At 41.2% G+C, this 25,020-nt stretch overlaps 1 protein-coding gene across 6 annotated transcripts in view; it reads right to left on the bottom strand.

Moving 5' to 3' along the window:
- The window catches only part of MLH1 (mutL homolog 1), a 57,776-nt gene that overhangs the window by 953 nt on the left and 31,803 nt on the right, over positions 1 to 25,020 (bottom strand). For all 6 annotated transcript variants that reach the window (XM_003826110.5, XM_008951571.5, XM_063602242.1 and 3 more), the window contains 7 exons: positions 23,904 to 24,274; positions 21,000 to 21,148; positions 9,606 to 9,714; positions 7,578 to 7,641; positions 2,212 to 2,376; positions 1,282 to 1,374; positions 875 to 988 (listed from right to left, as the gene is read on the bottom strand). In XM_003826110.5, the coding sequence (XP_003826158.2) occupies positions 875 to 988; positions 1,282 to 1,374; positions 2,212 to 2,376; positions 7,578 to 7,641; positions 9,606 to 9,714; positions 21,000 to 21,148; positions 23,904 to 24,274 (1,065 nt within the window). The remainder of the gene's footprint in view (positions 1 to 874; positions 989 to 1,281; positions 1,375 to 2,211; positions 2,377 to 7,577; positions 7,642 to 9,605; positions 9,715 to 20,999; positions 21,149 to 23,903; positions 24,275 to 25,020) is intronic.

Below are 25,020 nucleotides of genomic sequence, written 5' to 3'. Positions count from 1 at the left end.
TCTCTTTCTTGTAAGCCTTAGCTGTCTCATGTGTAAGAAAATGTTCTTTCTCAACTGTCCTTCCTTTTCTTGAGGTAAAATTTCTAATCAAATGAGATAGTTTCCACACAGTTTGGTAAGTGTGTTGCCTTCTCCACTGGAGTGAGAAATTCCCTAGAGGCTTTGGCCAACAGGACTAAATCTCTGCCCTCCCACCTACAGACTTGGAATCCTCGAGCATGCCTGACTGGCCTTCAGCCTCCTCATCTGAAACTCGCTCACACTGCTCAGGAGATGACTGTGAGCAATCAGGGGTCATACTCTGATTAAAGTGGGCTACTCTTTGATTCTTAGAATATTTCAACTCTCCCTTCCAACCTCCCCCAAAATATATGTTGATTTGAAAAGCATTATCATCTGACTGGGAAAAGTGACAATGAAACATTAGGAATCCAGGCACCCTTTTTGTGTCAAGCTGACCTGTAAGAGGAGTTATAGAGCCTTGTTTTCCTGGCAGGGCAGTGGTCGGATAAAGAGTAAGGCAAAAGCTAAGAGAGACTGAGGCAACTGACCCAGAATCTGAAGACTGGCTACACACTTCAGAGCTAACAGTGGGAGTATATGGACTCTCCAGCCTTAGACAATCTAACTCAACCTCCCATTTCTCACTGTGATGGCTTGTGTTTTCACATTTGACAATTTCTGAGGTCACTCTGGAGGTATGTTCTACATCAGCAGATGGAAGTAAAAATCATGAATAAAAGCTGACTGTTGTGTTTGAACCTTGTTGGGTACAAAGAAATCCCGAAATTTTAGAGATGGGCAGTTTCATCTCCTAAAGATTGTATGAGGTCCTGTCCTAGTCCTGGGGTGCCAGTGTGCATCACCACTGTACCTGCTGGCCTGAGAGGGTCGACTCCTCAGATATGTACTGCTTCCGGATGGAGTAGAACATAGCGCATTCTTTACTGAGGCTTTCAAAACATTCCTTTTCTTCGTCCCAATTCACCTGGTCCAAAGAATTCAATACCTCAAAATAGGTACGAATTTAAACATTCTCATTCTAAACGGAGATCACAGACTACTTAAAGCTAAAAAACGAAATGTGATACTTTAGGCGTTAAAACTATAAATGGGACTGCTGAATATTGCTGGGGATGAATATTAGTGGGGATGAGAGCAGGCCTTCAGCTATCCCACCCTTATCATCTTTATCATTCCAGATCAAAGGGTGGTCATTTGCCCTTTCCCTCCAGCACACATGCACGTACCGAAATGCTTAGTATCTGCTTGATCACTGACCTCAGTGGCTAGTCGAAGAATGAAGATAGGCAGTCCCTCCAAAGGGGGCACATAGTTGTCAATCAGAAGGGGTAATCCAATCAGGTTCCCTTCCTGCTTGCAGGAAAAAGGACAAGGGAACAAGAAATAATGCTGTCATAGTTTAAACAAATCCCATTTCTCCAGTGCTTTCCCAGGCCTTGTGCTCCTATCTGCCACTCTGGGTGACCACGTTACTTGATTGGGCTGGGCACTGGGGGCAGACCTAAACACTTAAAAAGAGTTTTTCATCCTGACAAACAGCACGGCAGAACAACCTTTTCTTTGGATCTGTTCACGATCCAAAGAACACATCAAGATGGAGAGCCCCAAAAATGAAGGAATAAGAAGAAATGGGAGCAAATGGCATAATCTCATTTATAATGGCCTGCAGGGATTCGGCTCTCCATGTCTGGGTCCTTCACCCTGGGAACAAGAGTAGGCATGCATGGATAGTAGTACAGTTTATGTAACCTAGAAATGCAAATAGGGAGTGGAGAGGATGTCACATATGTCACTTGCTGCTTCTGAGGGGAGGCCTAGTCCTGACCTTGGAATGTTTTTTTTTTTTTTTTTTTTTTGAGACGCAGTCTCGCTGTCGCCTAGGCTAGAGTGCAGTGATGCAATCTCGGCTCACTGCAACTTCTACTTCTTGGGTTTAAGTGATTCTTCTGCCTCAGCCTCCTGAGCAGCTTGGATTACAGGTGCCCGCCACCACGCCTGGCTAATTTTTCTATTTTTTTAGTAGAGACGGGGTTTCATCATGTTGGCCAGCTGGTTTTGAACTCCTGACCCCAAGTTATCTGCCCACCTCAGCCTCCCAAAGTGCTGGGATTACAGTCATGAGCCACCGCACCCGGCTGGAAATTTTATTTGAAGAATACAACAGAAGTATAAGAATGGCTGTCACACCTCATCAATTTCCAAAGAGAAATAGTCTGCAAGCATCTCAGCCTTCTTCTTCAGAAACTCAACAATGTATTCAGCAAGTCCTTCTTTGGGACCATCTTCCTCTGTCCAGCCACTCTCTGGACTATCTAAGGCAAGCATGGCGAGGTCAAAGAGCGGTGCTGGCTCCTAGGAAGAAGCAAGAACATGAAGGAGCAAGCTTTAACGGAGCATCCAAATGAAGCCTGAATTCCCAAGAATCCACTATCAGAATAGCAGGTGAGAAACCACAAATGTAACACTCATCCCCCATATACCCCAAAGGAAGTGCCTGAACAATCCACAACAAAACCCCTTTCCTCCTCTTGTCAATGGCCATTTCAACAGAGAAGATACGACAGATAAAAAGCCTGCTGAAAGGATGGGAAGGGTGAAGCCCTGGGGAGGTACTTTCCTTCTGTGTAGCCTTAAGGACTCAACTTTCGTATTTCTAGAAAACCACAGGCAGATCATTTCTTTCTACTGCCTCATAACTAAAGCTGGGTGGGTGAGGATGGAGAGTAAGTTAAATTGAATGACATTTCAGGTAAATCATCTAATGCAGAAACAAAGGGAAAACTATGCTTAAAATTAAGATGCCTAAGTTATCTTCCATTTCTCCCCTTCTGATAATATGTTACTCATACTTTTACATATGTTATAAACCCACAGTACATTATCTTTTCATAATAGAAGAGTCCATTATCAAAAGGATATAACAATCCTAAATGTTTATGTACCCAATAACAGAGCTTTAAAATATATGGGCTGGGCGCGGTGGCTCATGCCTGTAATCCCAGCACTTTGGGAGGCTAAGCTGGGCGGATCACGAGGTCAGATCAAGACCATCCTTGCTAACATGGTGAAACCCTGTCTCTACTAAAAATACAAAAAATTAGCTGGGCGTGGTGGTGGGCGCCTGTAGTCCCAGCTATTCGGGAGGCTGAGGCAGAAGAATGGCGTGAACCTGGGAGGCGGAGCTTGCAGTGAGCCGAGATCACAGCACTGCACTCCAGCCTGGGCAACAGAGCAAGACTCCATCTCAAAAAAAAAAAAATCATATATATACATATATATGTATATATATATGAAGGCAAAAACTAAGAGAACTGCAAAGAGAACAGACAAATCATAATTATAGTTGGAAGTTTCAATACCCCTTTCTCAATAACAGAACAGGCAGAAAATCAGTAAAGATACAGGAGACTTGGGCATCACTATCAACTTGATATACCTAGAACATTCAACTCAATGAGATCAGAATACAAATTATTTTCAAGTACACATGGAACATTTACCAACACAGACCATATTCTGGGCCATAAAGTTTCAATAAATGTATAAAAAAAGGCAAGTATGTTCTTTGACTGAGATGGAAATAAATTAGAAATCAATAACATATTGTTTTAAAAATCCTCAAGAGATTGGAAACTAAATAACACAGTTCTAAAAAACCTGTAGGTCAAAGAAGAAATCAAAAGGGAAATTAGAAGGTATTTTGAACTGAATGAAAATGAAAACAAACTATCAAAATTTGTGGGATGCTGTTGAAGCAGTGCTTAAGGGATATTTGTAGCACTTAACACCTGTATTAGAAAAGAAGAAAGGTCTCAAATCCGTGACCTCAGCTTCTACCTTAAGAAATGTGAAACAGGCCAGCCACAGTGGCTCACACCTGTAATCCCAGCACTCTGGGAGGCCAAGGCAGGTGGATCACCTGAGGGCAGGAGTTTGAGACCAGCCTGGCCAACACAGTGCAACCCCATCTCTACTAAAAATACAAAAATTAGCTGGTGGTGCATGCCTGTAATCTCAGCTACTTGGGAGGCTTAGAAACAGGAATCGCTTGAACCTGGAAGGCTGAGGTTACAGTGAGCCAAGATCGCACCACTGTACTGCACTCCAGCCTGGGCGACAGAGCAAGACTCTGTCTCAAAAAAAAAAAAAAAAAAAAAAAAGAAATGTGAAACAGAAGACAAATTAAACCAAAATAGGTATAAGAAAGATTAAAAGTCAGAGCAGATATCAATGAAATAGAAAATAGAAAAGAAAAATCTATGAAACCAAAAGTTAGTTCTTTGAGAAGATCAATAAAATTGATAAACCTCTAGCCAGACTGACCAAGTTAAAAAGAAAAGCCTGAAATTACCAATATTAGGAATGAGAGAGGTTATGTCACCAAGAGATCCATAGATAATAAAAGAATAAGAAATATTATAAATAACTTTATGTCAGTAAATTTAAAAATTTAGATTAAATGGGACAAATTTCTTCAAAGAAACAAAATACCAAAGCTTACCTAAGAAGAAACAGATAACCTGAATAGCTCTATACTATTAAAGAAATAGAATTTGCAGTTAAAAACCTTCCCATGAAGAAAATCTCCACGCCCAGATGGCTTCACTGTTGAGTTCTACCAAACATTAAGCAATAATTTTAACATCAATTCTACACAAAACTCTTTCAGAAAATGGAAAAGGAGGGGATACTTACCAACTCATTCTATGAGGCCAGCATTACCCTGATACAAAAACCAAAGACTAAAAGAAAACTATAAACTAGTAACATTCATGAGCACAGATAAAATAATTATAATAAAAATTTTAGCAAATCAAATCCCATAATAAATAAAAAGGATTATATATTATAACCAAGCAGAGTTCATCCCAGGAATGCAAAGATTGGTTTAACATAAGAAAATCAATGTAATTCACTATATTAACAAACTATAAAAGAAAAATCATATGATTATCTCAGTAGGTGCAAAAAAAAGCATTTGAAAAAAATTCAACATCCAATCCTAAATAAAATCTCTAGCAAATAAGGAACAGAGGGAACTTCCTCAACCTCATAATGGGCATCTACAAAAAAACCTATATGGCTAACAGCATACTGAATGTTTTGTAACTTTCCCCTTTCCCCCTTAGATCAGGAAGAAGAGAAGGATTTCCATTCTTACCACTTCGTTTTTCATATGTGTGTGTGTGTGTGTTGCCCAGGCTGGAGTGCAGTGGTGCATTCTTGGCTCACTGCAACCTCTGCCTCCTGGGTTCAAGTGATTCTCATGCCTCAGCCACCCAAGTAGCTGGGATTACAGACGTGGACTGCCACACCCAACTATATTTTGTATTTTTAATAGAGACAGAGTTTCACCATGTTGGCCAGGCTGATCTCAAACTCCTGGCCTCAAGTAACCTGCCCACCATACTCTCCCAAAGTGCTAGGATTAGAGGCATGAGCCACCATGCCTGGCCCATTCTTACCACTTCTATTCAACATTGTATTGGAGGCTCTAGCCAGTGGCAGTCAGTCAAGAGAAAGAAATAAAAGGCAGCCGGGCGCAGTAATTCACGCCTGTAATCCCAGCACTTTGGGAGGCCGAGACAGGCAGATTACCTGAGGTCAGGAGTTCAAGACCAGCTCGGCCACATGGTGAAACCCCATCTCTACTAAAAATACAAAAAAATTAGCCGGGCGTGGTGGCCAGCGCCTGTAATCCCAGCTACTCAGGAGGCTGAGGCAGGAGAATTGCCTGAACCCAGGAGGTGGAGGTTGCAGTAAGCCGAGATCCAGCCACTGCACTCCAGCCTGGGTGACAAGAGCAAAACTCCGTCTTAAAAAAAGAAAGAAAGAAAGAAAAGGTGTTCAGTTTGCACAGCAAGAAGTAAAAGTTTCTTTATTCTCAGAAGACATGATACATATATAGAAAATCTGATAGAATCTACAAAAAATCTACTAGAACTAGTAAGTGAGTTTAACAAGGTTGCAAGATACAGCATCAATGTACAAAACTATACGTATTTCTATATACTAGCAAATAAACAACAGGAAATTGAAGTTTTTTGGCTGGGTGAAGTAACTCATGCCTACAATCCTAGCACTCTGGGAGGCTGAGGCAAGAGTATCACTTGAGGCCATGAGTTTGAGATTAGCCTTGGTAACACAAGACTCCCGTTTCTACGAAAAAAATTTTTTTAAAAAAATTAGCCAGGTGTAGTGGTACACACTTGTATTCCTAGCTACTTGAGCCTAGGAGTTCAAAGCTTCAGTGACCTATGATCATGCCACTGCACTCCAGCCTAGGCAAGAGTGAGACCCCTGTCTCTTAAAAAAAAAAAAAAAAAAAAAAAAAAAATTTGAGGCCAGGCGCAGTGGCTCACACCTGTAATCCCAGCACTTTGGGAAGCCAAGGTGGGCAGATCACCTGAGGTCAGGAGTTCAAGACCAGCCTGGCCAACATGGTGAAACCCCCTCTCTACTATAAATAGTTTAAAAAATTAGCCGGGCGTGGTGGCACATGCCTGTAATCCCAGCTACTTGGGAGGCTGAGGCAGTTTGAGAATCGCTTGAACCCAGGAGGCGGAGGTTGCAGTGAACCAAGATTTTGCCATTGCACTCCAGCCTGGGCAACAGAGCAAGACTCTGTCTCAAAAAAGAAAAGAAAAAAGAAAATTTTTGAAAAATGCCATTTAGCATTAAAAAATGTGAAATACTAAGGGATTTATCTAACAAAAGTTTTTCACCCTAAATTGATCTAGATTCAACATAATCCCAATCAAAATCTCAGCAGGCTTTTTGTAGAGTATATCACATGAAAAAAGTGGATATGAAACCATATAAACAGGTAGTATGATTTTTAACTCAGAACTAAAATTCAGCATTGAAAAAGTTTTTGACAGTTTTCACAAAAGGCATAGAAAAAAAAAAAGTCTTGGAAGAAATGGACTAAAATTGTTGGCAAGGGTTGTGTTTGGACCACAGCTTTAGACAATGTTTATTTTTATCCCTTTCCAAGTATTAAGTGTCAGTAGATATTTATTTTTTTGAGGGAATCTTGCTCTGTTGCCCAGGCTGGAGTGCAGTGGCGTGATCTCAGCTCATTGCAACCTCTGCCTCCTGGGTTCAAATGATTCTCCTGCCTTAGCCTCCTGAGTAGCTGGGATTACAGGCGCCCACCACCATACCCTGCTAATATTTGTAATTTAGTAGAGACAGGGTTTCATCATATTGGTCAGGCTGGTCTTGAACTCCTGACCTCAAATCATCTGCCCGCCTCAGCCTCCCAAAGTGGTGGGATTACAGGCATGAGCCACCGCACCCGGCCGAGTATCAGTAGATATTATTAACTTCTATACTAATAAACATTTGTTTAAGTTGGCTACCAAATGACTATTTTGCTAAAAAGTATAAAACTTCTTATAGATACCTCCATATGCAAATCATACAATACAGCAACTATCCTTAGAAGTTTTAGAAAAATTTAACATACTACAAATAAGATATTAGTGGAGAGCTATTATTTTCAGAAACGATCAGTTGAAATTTCAGAAGTGAAAAGGATCTAAACTTACCGATAACCTGAGAACACCAAAATTGGCAAAATCATAAATGAGTATCTGGTAGAACAGTTCTTCACTGAAAATAAAAATGAAGCAACTTTAAGGAAAAGCTGAATTCATGCTTGAGATACAACCAGTTGGGACAAAATGGGAGAAGTAATCCCTGAAACATGGATGAGACAGAAATAGTTCTGCCTGGCTGTGGAATCTGGTTAACAGTCTAACAAAATCTCTTACCCCTCCAAAGAGCTGGGATTCCCAACGTCTTCAACCAGGGGTCTGACTGGCCAGCCTCTAACAGACAGGTTAGAGCACTAAGACCAAGTCTGGCTTGCTGCCACTCATGTTCTGTCCCTACCTGTCTGGTGCTATAAAAGGTTCCTGACACTCTGCAGTAAGATTTAAAAACTTTTTGTCTGCTTACCTTTCCCCCACTTACAAAGAATCCTATAGATCACTTTTTTTTTTTTACAACTTATTAAGAATTATGTGAAATGTATAGGAAGGGCAGGGAGTCTTCCTAAATAATCAAAAGTAGACCTAAGGCAGGATTATACTATGCTGACATGTAGTTTAGGATGATACACTGGCTGGCAATAGTCCAAAAGCAGCTATGAAGTACACACTATATTGAATTACTTCCAAAAACACAATGGGAATAAAGGCCACATTTATATGGTACTTTATAGTTCTTAAAACACATTGAACCCCATAGACTTGCTTAAAGACTTCTCATCAAAGCAGACAAAGCACCTTCTATGTCTGCATTTTGGTGGGGAAACTGAGGCACCTATTGAGTAGCTGACTTATTCTACATCAGTTAGTAAAGTGCTAAAGGAAGGACTTGAATCCAGATATTGAACTCTGAACCCGGTTCTCTCCCTATGTTTTTCTACCCCCTTACTAGAAAACCATTCACATTTATTAACAGCTGCAAATCTGGGACTGGCCTGGATTGTATCTGTGAGATGAAAGAACATGAATACAACTGTGATCTGGGGCCTTGGAGGTCATTCCCTTAAACATGCTGGAAAAGAAAAAGCAAGGGGAGTAGAATTCCTAACAAATTAAAAAGTGACAGCTCACTATACAAGCCCAAGCATTCTCAAAGCAGACAATGGAACTTGAACAGAGTTGCACCAAACGGGTTTCCAAGCCTAGATGGAATGAGTTCTGAATACATACAAGGAGGTACATGTGCTAACAGGAAGCTTCTGGACTGGGGCAGTTTCAAGGGATGGCGAATAGGTTTCTATCTCATGTACCAACTCCATGCAATGTATAGTGGCTGCCCCACTCACAGGGCCAATAAGCACTCTGAGGCCACAGCAGGGCTTAGAGGGAGAGTCTCACAGTAGATAGGTGATGTCTAGTAGATGCAAGGTGGCAGCATCCTCCCATATGCATTACCTATTTGAGAACAGATTTAACAGAGATGCTAGACTCAACAGGAGCTCATCCGCCAAGGTCCCTGGAAACAATCAATAGAAATGTTGCCAGCCATGCAATAGTCAAATGAAACTGCCGGGGTCACCTTTCCTGTGCTGATCAAGCCCACTGGCTCACTTGGTGGCTGGGGTAGGCCTTTGCTCCATTCTCAAAGCTGGGAGGAAAGAAGGCATCAGGTCTTCTTTCTCTTGCATCACCTACAGTACTCTGTTGCACAGAGCAGATACCAGAATTCTCTAGCAGCACCAAACCCTCACCACCTGGTTCACAACATTTATAGGGCACTGAGCAACTACCAAGGACTAGGCTTCTTGGGTTATTTCTTACCCAAACAAACAAACAAAACCCCTGCATGTTAACTAGTAATACCACAACTTACAGATGAGAAATCTGAGACGTAGTTTAGGAATGTAACTTGTCTACAGTCAAATAAATGGGAAATGGTCGAACTTGGATTTGAAACCACATGTGTCTGACTCCAAAGCCTGTGCCCTCCCAACTACCTCATGCTGCTCTCCTTAGCTTTTGTGCCTGTGCTCCCTGGACCATTGTTGTAGTAGCTCTGCTTGTTCACACACTCAGCTGATTTACCTAAGCTTGGTGGTGTTGAGAAGGTATAACTTGGTTTGATGCTGTGCCAAGGCCCACTGAGGATTCACACAGCCCACGAAGGAGTGGTTATGCAACATCTCCCGGAGAACTGCAAAACAAAAAATAAAACCAAAAAACAGGTAAGTAATAGAATCCTACCAACCCCACTTCATTGACCAAAGCACCAGGCACCAGAACTAGAGACACCAAGTAAGCAAAGAAGCCTGAATTGAGCATCCTGGTGAAAACGAACACAAATGAGGAATAAAATATAACTAATCTTTTAACATGCAACAAGGAATTGCTAAAAGATTAAAGAACACTCAAGGATCAAAATCTAAGACAAAGCAGGAACTCAGAGAGGTAACGAGATCTCTGAGGTCAACTTTATCAAAAAACATTAGAGAAACCTCAGGAATCACAAACATTAGTTTTTACAGGCTCAGAAGGTGGCAAAAGGAGGACAAAATCATGGAATGGTTTGAAATGGAGAGTCTAATAGGAGACCACTTCCCCAACACATTAAGCTGAGACTCCAAGGGCTGCACCCCCAGTGAAAAGGAAAACCATACTACTATGCCCATGCCCACTCCCCTGCCCCTCCAAGGGCAGTAAGCAAAACTGCCACCTCTAGCATTGGTGTTGGAAGAAAACATGACACCCTGTGAATGTGTAATCATAAACTGGTCCTCATATGCTTTTCCAGCCAGGATTCATGCTAAGCAGGTTGCCTGAAAACCTTAAGCGGAGATTTTAATTTAAACTGATATCGGGGCTGACTGTTCCTCCAGTTTCCTAGTAGAATCAAATGCAAATTCTCTCTGCAGAATTTCATTGTCAACCCAGGCTTCAAGTAATTCCCCACAGATAAAGTATGAGGAATTAACAAAAAACAAAAAAAAATGCCCCATGAATTAGAATCCAGAAGAATCCACAGAATGAGATCTGTAAAGGTTTCAGGAATTGGAAAGATTAGCAAATAACATAAAATAAGTATGTTCAGCATGCTCAAGAACTATTAAAACCATGAGTAAGCAGCAGGACACTATCCACTATCTCCTGGGATCAAGATTTCCAAAAGAGCACATAAAGTTTTTAAAAATGAAAAATACAATAATTGAAAAGAAAAATCAAGATAGACTTAAAAAGAGATTTGACAAAGTTAAAAAGCTAATTAACTGGAAGGTAGATCAACAAAATTATCCAGAATGTAGCACAGAAAGATAAAGAAATTGAAAATATGTAAAGATAACTTATGCACATGGGAGATAATAAATACATAACTCATGTTCCAGAAGGAGTCGGAGAGAGGGCAGGAAGAGGACAATATCTGAAGACTTTGAAGACAAAATACCTGAGAATATCCCAGAAGTGATGAAAACTGTCAAGTCTCAGCTAGCAAGCCCAACAAAATCCACACGTGACACACAGGGTTACTACATGGTATTTCTGAAAGGAGATCTTAAAGGTACTCAGAAAGAAAAGAGATTACTCACTAAGTAAATAAAATATAAGACTGGTAGCTGGATTTTCAATAGGTAATAAATATTAAGATTGATAGCTGAATTTTCAAGAGCAAGAGTAGAAATCAGAAAATGATACACTATTACCTTCAATGCACTAAGAAAAAATAATTACCAATCTGGAGTTTTAAACCCAACACAAATACTTTTCAAAATAAGAGTGAATTAGACAAAGCAAAAAAGTTTGCCATGGCTATTGTTTGAATGTCTGTGTCCCCACAAAATTCAAATGTTAAATCCTAACCCCCAAGGTGATACTATTAGGAGGTGGGGCCTTTGGGAGGTGATTAGGTCTTCCCTCATAATTGGGATTAGTGGGATTAGCCCTTTTGAAAGAAACTCCAGAGAGCTAGCTATTCCCTTCCACTATGTAAGGATACAGCTAGAAGGTGCCATGTATGAGGAAGCGGGCCTTCACTAGACACTAAATCTGTCGGTGCCTTGATCTTGGACTTCCCAGCTTTTAGAACTCTGAGAAATAAACCTCTATTGTCTTAAGCCTGAAAGGACTAAGCCATCAAAGGCCCCACTAAAGGTTTAGGCAGACCATAAAACATCTACAGGAAAGAATTATGATCAAATAATATGTGGTAAATCCAAACAAACTGACAATAACAAGTATCACAGAACAAGTAGACACAGGCATACCTCTGAGATATTGCAGGTTCAGTTCCAGACTACAGGAATAAAGTCAATATCACAATAAAGCAAGTCATGTGAAATTTTTTGTTTTTCAGTGCATATAAAACTCATGTTTACACCACACTGTAATCTATTAAGTGTGCAAATAGCATTATGTCTAAAATCAATGTAGGTAGCTTAATTTAAAAACACTTTTTTGCTGGCCGGGTGCAGTGGCTCATGCCAATAATACCAGCACTTTGGGAACCCGAGGTGGGCAGATCACCAGAGATCATGAGTTCGAGACGAGCCTGGCCAACATAGTAAAATCCTGCCTCTACTAAAAATACAAAAATTCGCCAGGCGTGGTGGCACATGCCTATAATCCCAGCTACTTGGGAGGCTGAGGCACAAGAGTCACTTGAACCTGGGAGGTGGAGGTTGCAGTGAGCTGAGATTGTGCCACTGCACTCCAGCCTGGGCGACAGAGTGAATCTCTGTCTCCAATAAATAAATAAATAAATAAAATTAAAAAGGTTTTTGCTAAAAAATGGTAACAGTCATCTGAGCTGTCGGCGAATTGTTATCTTTTTGCTGGTGGAGGATCTAGCCCTGATGATGGCTGTTGACTGATCAGGGTGGTGATTGCTGAAGGCTGAGGAAGCTGTTGCAATTTCTTGAAATAAGACAACAGTGAAGTTTGCTGCATCAATTGAATTTTTCCTTTCATGAAAGATTTCTCTGTAGCTTGTCATGTTGTTTGATAGCATTTTACTCACAGTAGAAATTCTTCCAAAACTAGTGTCAATCCACTCAAACCCTGCTGCTGCTTTACCAAGTTTATATAATATTCTAAATCCTTTGTTGCCATTTCAACAATATTAACAGCATCTTCACCAGAATTAAGTTCTTTCTCAAGAAACTACTTTCTATGCTCATCCATAAGAAGCAACTCCTCATCTGTTCAAATTTTATCATGGGATTGCAGCAATTCAGTCATATCCTCAGGCTCCACTTCTAATTCTAATTTTCTTGTGATTTCCACCACATCTGCAGCTACTTCCTCCACTGAAGTCTTGAACCCCTCAAAGTTATCCATGAGGGCTGGATGCAATTTCTTCCAAACTCCTGTTAATGTTGATATTTTGACTTCTTCCCAGGAATCTCGAATGTTTCTCAGAGCATCTAAAATGATGAATTCTTTCCAGAGGTTTTCAATTTACTTGGCTCAGATCCATCAGAAGAATCACTATCTATGGCAGCTAGAGCCCTATGAAATGTATTTCTTAAATAAGACTTGAAAGTCAGTATCACTCCTTGATCCATGGGTTGCAGAATGGATGCTGTGTTAGTGTTCATGTCCTTATATATCTCCATTAGAGATCTAGGGTGACCAGGTACATTGTTAATAAGCAGTAACATTTTGAAAGGAATCTTTTTTTCTGAACAGTAGGTCTCAACAATGGGCTTAAAATATTCAGTAAATCATGTTCTAAAAAGATGCTGTCATCTAGGCTTTGTTGTTCCATTTATAGAGCACAGGCAGAGTAGAGTTAGCATAATTCTTAAGGGCCCTGGGATTTTTGGAATAGCAAATGAGCACTGGCTTCAACTTAAAGTCACCAGATGCATTAGTACCTATTAGAGTCAACCTGTCTTTTGAAGCTTTGAAGCCAGGCAGTGACTTTTCCTCTTTAACTATGTAAGTCATAGACGACACCTTCTAATAGAAGATTGTTTTGTCTACATTGAAAATCTGTTGTTTAGTGTAAGCCACCTTCATCAATTAGATCTTTTGGATAACTTGCTACAGCTTCTACATCAGCACTTGTGGCTTCTTCCCTTAAACCTCATCAATCTCTGCTGGCTTCCAAGTTTTCTTCTGTAGCTTCCTCACCGCTCTCAGTCTTCAAAGAATTGAAGCAAGTTAGGGCTTTACCCTGGATTAGGCTTTGGCTTAAGGGAATGCTGTGACTGATTTGATCTTCTATCCAGACCACTAAAACTTTCTTTATTACAGCAATAAAGCTGTTTTGCTTTACCATTCATGTATAACTTGGCTAACTTGCACAAGAGGCCTAGCTTTCAACCTGTACTGGCTTTTAATATGCCTTTCTCATTAAGCTCTTTCTTTCAGTTTTTTTTTTTGTTTGTTTTGTTTTTGAGACGTAGTCTCACTCTGGTGCCCAGGCTGGAGTGCAATGGCATGATATCGGCTCACTGCAACCTCCACCTCCTGGGTTCAGGTGATTCTCATGCCTCAGCCTCCTGAATAGCCAGGACTACAGGCATCTACCACCAGGCCTGGCTAATTTTTGTATTTTTAATAAAGACGTGTTTCACCATGTTGGCCAGGCTGGTCTTGAACTCTTGACCTCAGGTGATCCACCTGCATTGGCCTCCCAAAGTGCTGGGATTACAGGCTTTTGAAAGGAATCTTTTTTTCTGAGCAGTAGATCTCCACAATGGGCTTAAAATATTCAGTAAATCATGTTCTAAAAAGATGTGCTGTCATCTAGGCTTTGTTGTTCCATTTATAGAGCAGAGGCAGAGTAGAGTTAGCATAATTCTTAAGGGCCCTGGGATTTTTGGAATGGCAAATGAGCATGGGCTCATTTGTGAGCTCAAATGTGAGCCATTGTGCCCAGCCTCTTCCTTTCACTTAAACACTTGTGGACACTGTGGGGTTATTAATTTGCCTAGTTTCCATATTATTGCGTCTCAACGAATAAGGAGGCCTGAGGAGAGTAAGGAAGACATGTGAACACCCAGTCAGTGGAGGGGTCTGAGCACACACATTTATTAATTAAGCTCACTGTCTTATGTGGGCATGGTTTATGCCCACATAAGACAGTGAGCTTAATGGTGCCCCAAACAATTACAATAGTAATGCCAAAGATCAGTGATCACAGATCACCATAACAGATATAGTAATAATGAAAAAGTTGGAAATATTGTGAGAATTACCAAAATTTGACAGAGACACTAAGTGAGCACATGCTGCCATAAAAATGGCAGCTATCGGACTTGCTCTACGAAGGGGCCAATCTATAACTAGTAAAAAATGTAGTATCTGTGAAAATCAATTCCAGGTGGGCTAGAGGCTTAAGTATCAGTCTTTTAGGAAACAATCTAAGAGCATATCTTTAATTATTGCAAAGTTAGGAAGGATTTCTTAAGCTACAAAACCAATCTGTAAAGAAAAATTGATAAAATCTGCCTACATTAAATCTAAGAATTTCTGTTCCTAAAACAAGTATTCATTTTAAAAAGTTACTAAAGGATCCCTAAACTAGGGGAAGATATTTTCATGTAACTCATTACTATCTAGAATATATCAAAAACTCCAAAAATTAATTAGGAAAGACAAAAAAAGAGCCCATCAAATATTGGGTAAAAAACTTGAACAGGTACTTAACAGCTGAGGAAATATACTTATTAATTGATTACTTATTTATTTAGTTATTGCTCTGTTGCCCAGGCTGGAGTGCAGTGGTACAATCTCGGCTCACTGCAACATCTATCTCCCGGGTTCAAGTAAGTCTTGTGCCTCAGCCTCCTGAGTAGCTGGGATTACAGGCATGTGACACCATACCCATCTAATTTTTGTATTTTTAGTAGAGATGGGGTTTTGCCACGTTGGCTGGGCTGGTCTTGAACTCCTGGCCTCAAGTGATCCGCCCACCTTGGCCTCCTAAAGTGCTGGGATTATAGGCATGAGCCAACGCGCCTGGCTGAAATACACTTAACTTTATTTCAACCAAGAAAATGCAAATAAAAACTACCATCAGACACTGTTTCACAATCACCAAACTGGTAAAAATCTGACAATATAATTGTTGGTGATAATTTAAATCAATATGACCCCTCTGGAAAACAATCTGTCATTTTATGACCCAGCAATAACTCTCTTAAATATATGACCTAGAGCTTCTCATCCAGTATGCCAGGCCACCAATCAACTCATATGAGGCTGGGAAGCAGGGTGGCATGTGGGGACACAGAGACTGAGGCCATATGAGTCCTCCAACTGTCCTTTAACAGAAGAATGAATGAACTGTAAATTCATGAAGCAGAATCTATATTATACAGAAAAGGTAAACCAGAGCTATATGTAACAAGATGGATGAATCTTAGGAATATATGTGTAGCTATATATAAATTACAGAAAAATTAAACTTACAGTGTAATTCTACTTTTATAAAATCTAAAGCTTGCAAAAGTAAACAAATTTTTAGGAATACAAATACAGGTAATAAAACTGTAATTAAAACACTATAATAAAAAAAGGAAATAATAATCCCAAAATTTAGAATAGTAATCACCTCTAAGGAAGAAGGGAAGGGAATGGCACAGGGGAGCAGCACATAAGAGCCTCAAAGGTGATGGTGATGTCCTATTTTTTAGGCAGATGCTATTCTCACAAGTGTTCATGTTTTTCTGTAGATGCTACATATATTTCATAAATATGTTTTTAAATTTACCAATGTATATGTTTATGTGTGTTATGCACACATATATATATACTTGTGCATATATCTATGTGTGTGTATATGTTATCTTTTTTTTCATGAAATAAGTAAAAATATCACCAGCAAAAAGGAAGAGTGAGGACAAGAGAGGTTGGAGAAAACGGGGCATGGGTCATAGCACAGCAATAAGCCTATACATTATGTTTTTACTATACTTTTTTTTTAAGCTTTGGCACCACAAGTGAATTCTCATACTATTATAGAAGTTCTGCAATACTATCACCCACTCCATAAAAAAAGGTTTATTTTCTTCATTTTTAGAATAAGTATTCCTCTCTGCTCCCACTGGAACCTCAACGTCTCTACAGGATGTTCTGCGTAGGCGGAAAATGATTATTTTAAAAGCTGGAGAACATCAAATAATAATGAATAACGAGGCACTGGAGGAAAGGGAGAGCAATGTAATCCACTAAAACAGTCAGAGATTTTCCACACAGAATGTTCATGGACTGCTCTGACGCATCCAGAGCTACTGAAGCGCAGCCCTGCCAGCAGGACGGGGAAGGGAGGCGGCAGCACCAAGCACAGGGCTTTTCTTCATTGGGCATTGTGAGGCTTCTTGGACCTCTTCACAGCCTCTTATCAGGACTTAATCAACTTGCATTTCGTCCCTAACCTAAATATGCCCATAGTGCTGTCTGTAGGCATTTCCCTGCCAAAATCGGACAAAATCCATCTGTGCTTCAAAGCCAAACCACATATCTGAGTTCATAACCGAGGCCATGAGTCTCAGCATCTTTTTCTGCAGCAAGGGAAACCAAACCTGAAGAAAGGGCAATCAGTCCTCTAGTTCCTAATGCTCACTTGCAAGGGTAAACGCCCCCATCCCCTGCTGGTTGTCTTCCAGTGGCCACTGTATGCCAGTGCCTTTGCTGCTACCAGAGATGATCAAGACACCCTTCCATCCCTCTCAGGAGATCTCACCCTGGCTTTCTGCTGAACTGGCCTCATATCTCTATTAGAGGATTTCTTTCATTCTACCTAAACAATTCCCATACAACACCATGGTGTTCTTTAAGGCAGGGGTCATAGTTTATCCATTTCACTTCCTACTTCTGAGCTTGGCACATTACACTTTTTACAGAGAAGATACTTGACAAATGTTCACTGAACTGATTTCTTGTTCCAAAAAAACCTGTCATCTAGTGACAAACCATGGATATATACATTCAGACCCAGGACTGTTCACCAAAGAGCAAGAAAATGAAATTAAGTGTGGATATCTGGAGGCAAAAAACGTTAAGGGTATTTTCACTTTAAATGGTACCAAATAGCTTATGACATTTCTTAACCTCATTAATTAACAGATCAAAATTATGGGACTAGCAGTAAGTAAATTCAGTCATTACTAATCCCTGAGATGAGCCTTATTCCATAGAATGCTTGCCTGGATACTGCAACCTGTCAAAATTAACCTTACTTTTTAACTGAAAGTGTGTCCACCATGGATGGGTAAATCCCTAGACTCAAGAGAACTGTCTAACTGAATGTTCAACTTTGATATCCCTTTAAAATAAACATTCTAGGGCTTTACCTCCCAGGCTGCTCCTCTCAATCACTGACTCGCTCCCTTAGCAAATATCTACTGAGTACACATGCCAGGCACTCTGCTCAGCACCGAGGACGAGGTGGTGAGCTCCACAGACATGATCCCTGCACAGACAACACACTGATCAAATAATCATACAGGTGCAACTAAGAAAGCTGTTACAAGGAATGTATCTCTTACTTCTTTCATGGCCTGGAAAACTTCATCAGGGAGTAGCCAGCCTGTTGGTCTGTTAAGGTTAGTGGTCTTCCTCACCAAATCTGAGCCTCAGTCAAATCCCTATACAGCATTCAACTCGAGAATCAGCTTCTCCCAGGCTGGGGCTTTGGATGTCAACCAGATACCAGTGGGTAGGGGCTCATGGCAGAGGTCCCTCCCCTTGAACAGTGCCTTACAGATTATAAAGCACACACACAGTATCTTAAGTGTTCATCACCACAGCCCAGTAAGGGCTGCAGTGAAGCACATTTTACAAAAGCACGAAAATCATGCCCAAAATGGTGAACAAATTTCTGTCTGGCCTCTGAATGGTGTAGGTGGTGGGAGCTTCAGAGGAGTTCTGGCTCCAAAGCAAGAGCACATTCCATTCCCCACAGCACAGATGACTCTGTCTGTAAGACCCTACACCAGCACGTTTGAAAACACCAGCCTCAGTCAATGGAATCAGAATTACATGGCGTGCTTGTCCTGCACGGGCTGTTGACCTGGTTATGCATCTAGCCTTCCTGCATGAAGGCCACAGCCAGTAGCAACCCACCGCCAACAAGGCATGAACCTGGGCCTGTTTTTGATTGCGAGGATGTTGCAATTAGTCTGTCCTCTCCATTTTCCATTCCATTTTCCTCATCTTTAAAATAGAGAAAACGGCATCTGCTCTGCCTCACTCACAAGACTATTATATAATTAAGTGAGATACTGTGTAGGAATACACAATTTTAAATCATTTAGATTTATCATTTTAGCCTCAGTGAGACTCCAAAGCTGACCAAACTTGAGGCAGGTTAGTTTTGTTAATACACTGCACTGAAAACAGTTTGATACTATTCAGAAAGTTATTGACATTGTAACTTTCAACAGCCTGCTATACATGAGGGAGACAAACCCTTAAAGAAAACTCATAAATTCCAAACTGAGGGAGTCTGTCTATCAAAACCACTGTGAGGAAGACTGCTAAATGCATCAAGTAACAGCTCACTTTTATTTAAAAGCATTTTAAAAGTTCCTAGCTTGAAAGCTAACAGTGATGGAAGGGAAGAGCAACTGGAGCAAATCATGGAAATAAAAACCAGAAGCCAATTGGCAGCCACTTCTACAGCTAGCAAAACCTCAGTCACAGGAAGCCTGTATCCTGCCCAAAGGGAGAGACAACCTGTGGGTCTTTTCCCACGTGTAAACAAAGGCCCAAAATGCTAAGAAAAGGGAACAAATGTAGAAAGGCAAGGTGAAGCCTGCCTGAATTTGCTTAGACAAATGGTGACTGAGACCGACAAAATTAAAGAAGCCACTGAATCAAAAGCAGATGGTTTTTTTTTTTTTTTTTTCCTTTTGAGATGGAGTCTCGCTCTGTCGCCCAGGCTGGAGTGCAGTGCCGCAATCTCGACTCACTGCAACCTCTGCCTCCCGTGTTCATGCCATTCTCCTGCCTCAGCCTCCCGAGTAGCTGGGACTATAGGCATCCGCCACCCCGCCCAGCTATTTTTTTCTATTTTTAGTAGAGACAGGGTTTCACTGTGTTAGCCAGGATGATCTCGACTCATGATCCACCCGCCTCGGCCTCCCAAAGTGCTGGGATTACAGGGGTGAACCACTGAGCCCAGCCAAGAAGCAGCTGCTTTAAAAGGTTAGGGACTAGTGGGAAAGGCACAGAATTGCTCCTTGGCTACTCATATCTTTTAAAAATTAAACCAGATCGTCGTATTTTAAGATACACTTTGTAACAGTTTTCAAATTTGACTACTTTAATTAAGAAATGTGTAATAGGCCAGGTGTGGTGGCTCACACCTGTAATCCCAGCACTTTGGAAGACAGAGGTGAGAGCCTAGGAGTTCAAGACCAGCCTGGGAAACATGGCAAAACCCCACCTCTAAGAAAAGAAAAATTAGCTGGGCATGATGGCACATGCCTGTAATTACAGCTACTCAGGAAGCTGAGGTGGGAGGATCACCTAAGCCCAGGGAGGTTGAGGCTGCAGTGGGCCATGATTGCACCACCACACTCCAGCTGGGTGACAAAGTGAGACCCTGTGTCAAAAAAAAAAAAAAAAAAAAAGTATAATAGATGAAAAATAGAAAGGTCACTGCTAAATTCTCAAGTACAGAGCTGCCTACTGGAGCCCTGGACAATGATGTCTACACTTAGACCATTACTCATAGTCTCACTCATAAAGTGGGGTCAGGATTGTTGTTTGGACCAGTTCACTGTTATATATACCTCAATCCCTGAGTCAGTTCATCCCTTGGAGGTGACTAGCCTCACCTTTTAATTCCTAAAACCATTATTTTAGTTTTGAAGTAACAGGGATCAAGATAGTTCTATACTCAGGTATTCTCAAAAGCTATTTCTGACATAGATGATAATGATTTACCACTTTGTCTTCAGAATATAGAAGTGTCAACTCCTTGCTCTGTAACAAGTGTTATTATTTATATTTTATCTCTAATCAGCACGATGATCTTTAAGGGTAAAATTAATTTCATTTTATAGATAAGAAAGAACTGAGGCATAGAAAGGTTAGGTCAGGAGTCTAAGGTCACACAAGAGAGGTGGTAGTGCCAGGATTTGAGCTCATGGCTACCTCCCAAGCCTGTGCACTTTCAGCAACAGGACATGCCATTCAGTACACAAGATAAGAATTTTGCTGACCATTACACTGCTGTTAGCTAAGACAGAAACAAACTGAAAATTGGTGAAATGACTGATTTACTCTGAGTCCTATGGTTTAACAAGAATACCAATTAATGCTAATTAAAATAAACAGAGATTATTTTTCTCCCTTTTCTCCCAATCAAAAATTGTCTTTAAGCTGATGCTATTGTGGGTTAGTAAAGGAAGAGGAGCTTGCCCAGCAAAACTGTAGTGGCCACTCTGACAACATGACTGCTTTCTCCATTTCCAAAACCTTGGCAGTTGAGGCCCTATGCATCCCAGGCAGGCCACAGCGTTTACGTACCCTCATGTCCCCGCTCATTAATTTCTTCCTGGAGACTCAAAACGCTAGTGAGGTTAATGATCCTTCTCCGGGGGGTACAAGCTGCAGTCATTTCCTTTCGGGAATCATCTTCCACCATTTCCACATCAGAGTCTTCCCGATGTCTCTTTCTGCAATGAAGAAAAGGAAGTGCAGATCATTATTATTCTTGTTTTTAAACTTAGCCAAATTTTGTGGGTTGCATTTTGGAGGAGCAAGCAACTTCTCTGTGCTGGTTCTACAGAGCTGTGAATGAACCCCTGTGCTGGCAGAAGGCCAACAAGATCAGTCTGTTCTCTGGTAGACTGCTTATCTGATAACCCTCAGATCCCAGCAGCTGGCCACACAGCCAATGTAGCAGGACTCTGGAGTATAGCTTCATCCCGTAGAGCTGCAGGGCCTTGAGCAAGTGAGCTGAATTTGTGAAGTCTCATTCATTCATTCCTCCATCTATCCATCCATCAGATACTGCTGTATACTAACTACATCCAGCAATGAACAAAACAGATAAGGTACCTGCCCTCACAATGCTTACTTCCTTTTTTTTTTTTTTTTTTTTTTTTGAGAGAGAGTCTCACTATGTCTTCCAGGCTGGAGTGCTGTGGCGTGATCTCAGCTCACTGCAGCCTCTGCCTCCCAGGTTCAAGTGAGTCTCATGTCTCAGCCTCCTGAGTAGCTGGGATTACAGGCAAGAGCCACCATACCCAGCTATTTTTTGTATTTTTAGTAGAGATGGGGTTTCACCATGTTGGCCAGGCTGGTCTCGAACTCCTGACCTCAGGTGATCCACCCGCCTCTGCCCCACAAAGTGCTGGGATTACAGGTGTGAGCCACAGTGCCCGATCCACAATGCTTACTTTCTAGTGGGAGAGTCAAACAGCAACAGAAAAGAGATCATTTTAAGTACCAATAAACACAATGAAGAAAATAAAACAAGGTAGCATAATAGAATGATGGGGAAATGAGAGAAGAAAGAACTTCAGATTCAATGGACAAAGGCCACTGGCAAGAGGTGACTTGCTGGTCTCATACTCCCAACCTCAGGTGATCCGTCCGCCTTGGCCTCCCAGAGTGCTGGGATTACAGATGTAAGCCACCACACCAAGACAAGAGGTAACCAGGGGGTTCCCAGGCTGTAAGAACAGCAAGAGCAAAAGGGTAAAAAGCTCAGTCAGTTCAGATCAGCCACAAGAGCTGTATGGCCAAATCACCACATGGGAGAAGGAAAGTGGAGGGTTGGAGCAAGGGTAGGGTGAGGGATTTAAGTTTTATCCCAAGAACAAAGGAAACCACTGAAACATTCTCAGCAGAAAAGTGATACCACTTGATTTTGGGCTTGAAAATATTTGACTACTCTGTGGTAAATATCACTTAGTTCTGCAAGTGATAAACAAATGTTAATACTTTCCCTGCAGGGATAAGAGCATTAAATGAGATAACGTATGCAAAGTATTTGGCACACCGTAGATGCTCCATAAATATTAGCTTCCTTTATTATTCCCTGGAAAAAAATCTTTTTTTTTCTTTTTTTGAGACAGAGGATCTCACTCTGTCAGCCAGGCTGGAGTGCAGTGGCGTGATCATGGCTCACTGCAGCCCCAACCTCCTGGGCTCAAGTGATCCTTCCACCTGAGCCTCCGGAGTAGCTGAGACTACAGGCATTTGCCACCATGCCTGGCTAGTGTGTGTGTGTGTGTGTTGTGTGTAACTCCTAGACTCAAGTGACCCTTCCACCTTGGCCTCTCGAAGTGCTGGGATTACAGGCCAATGCGCCCGGCTGGAAAAAATTCTTAGAAGTCATCTTGCTAGGCTGACTCAGAAATGAGCAAACTGAAGTAACGTGTCCCAGTTCACACGGCTAACTAGTGCCACGATAGTGCAAGTGCAGCCTTGGGCAAATTCCTTCACCTTGAGCTCCAGGTTTCATACAAGTACACTTTAAATAAAGAATATCTACCTTAGAGATTTCAGTGAGGTAATGTCTTAGAGTACCTGCAGAGTGTACACTGGAAGTACTCAAAATTAAATGACAATCTTTATTATTATTATTATTCCTGCTCCTTTTCTCCAGCTTTCTTTCACCACTAGCTCATGTACTTCAGGGATTTTTGGGGTTCTTGTTTGTTCGTTTGTTTTGAGACGGAGTTTCGCTCTTGTTGCCCAGGCTGGAGTGCAATGGCGCGATCTCGGCTCACTGCAACCTCCGCCTCCCGGGTTCAAGTCATTCTCCTGTCTCAGCCTCCCGAGTAGCGGGGATTACAGGCATGCGCCACCATGTCTGGCTAATTTTGTATTTTTAGTAGAGATGGGGTTTCACCATGTTGGTCAGGCTGGTCTCGAACTCTTGATTTCAGGTGATCCACCTGCCTCAGCCTCCCAAAGTGCTGGGATTATAGGTGTGAGCCACAGCACCCGGCCAGGGAATTTTATAAATTAGATTCAGAACGTGTGTTTTTTTCTGAAAAAAGTGAAAGCAGCTTTAAGTAGGATGAAAAATAATCCTCCAGATATGTTAGGCTTCTCTCTCTAGCCATTTCTGGTGTTGAGGCTCTATCAAAATTCTTTACTAAAAATAAAAGATAAACTTGCTTTTTTTTCTGGTGTGTGTGTTTATTCAATTGAACAACTACTCTACATTCTGAAGTGTTTTTAACTCATGCTTGGAACTGTGGACATTTAAGTTATTTCAAAGGACACTATGGTGGGCGACTTTCAAGTTATGGTCAAAGGCAGACAGTGGACAAGGCCACAGGACCATTCCAGCACCATTCCAGAGGGCAAGTCAGGCAGAGAGAAGATGCAAGTGATTCATGAAAAGCCAAAGTTAGAAGGCAGTTTTATTACACAATAAAGGAGGTAGGCTGTACTTTTCCCAAAAGGCCATACCTGGGGTTGCTGGAAGTAGGTCCTCTCTTCTCTGACATTTCTGAAGTCGCCTTTGTTGTATCCCCCTCCAAGCTCTGATTTTTGGCAGTCACTTCAGCAGGGGCTGGGAGTTCAAGCATCTCCTCATCTTGCTGCCTAGCCCTGCCACTAGAAATATCTGTCTTATCCTCTGTGACAATGGCCTGGGGCTGACTGGACAGGGGTTTGCTCAGAGGCTGCAGAAATGCATCAAGCTTCTGTTCCCGGGAATCTGTACGAACCATCTGGTGGGCATAGACCTTATCACTACTTCCAGAAGTAGAAGACGAGGTCAGACTTGTTGTGGATTTAAGCATCTCCCCAGAGGGGCCAGCAAGTCCTGGTAGCAAAGTCTGTATTAAAAAAAAAAAAAAAAAAAAAATATATATATATATATATATATATATATATATATATATATATATAGTGGAGAGACTCAGAAGAAGAAGTATAGATATACAGGTCCCCAAATGAAGCAGTACTAAGAAAGAAGCTAGTATGAGGTATAATTATCATTGTTATAGAAGCAATTCTGCCCAAAATTTGAAGTATAAAAGGTTTACAGGTATAAAATTCAAGAATTAAGCAAAATCCTTATAATCTTAAAATTATCTCGAAATGGAAGTATCAGTGTAAAATTTTCATATTTTTGTCTTGGGGGGGTGCTGCCAGAAGAAGACTTTTTTTTATTGTGGTAAAATATATATAAAATTTACCGTTTTAACCATTTTTAAATGAGAGCTCAGTGGCATTTACATTGTTGTGCAACCATCACCACCAGCTATCTCTAGAACTTTTTCATCTTCCCCAAACTGAAACTCTGTGCCCATTAAACAATTTCTCACTTCCCCTTCCTCCCAGCTCCTGGCAACAACCATTCAACTGTCCATTTTTAAATATACATATTTCCTAGCTCTGACCACTGGAAAAGCCTAAAAGTAATGACTACTCAGTAGCAATGAGGACTCCCAGATCCCAGATTATAGTCTCTAAATACCATTTCCCACTAAAATGAACTAGAGCTCCTCGGAGAAAAGGCCTATTCCAGGGTTTGGGCTGGGAAAGTATAAAATGTGCCTGCAACATCTTGTCTTGTCAG

Source organism: Pan paniscus, chromosome 2 (assembly GCF_029289425.2).
Source record: "Pan paniscus chromosome 2, NHGRI_mPanPan1-v2.0_pri, whole genome shotgun sequence".
Classification (NCBI taxonomy): domain Eukaryota; kingdom Metazoa; phylum Chordata; class Mammalia; order Primates; family Hominidae; genus Pan; species Pan paniscus.
This window is presented reverse-complemented; position numbering and strand designations above follow the sequence as displayed.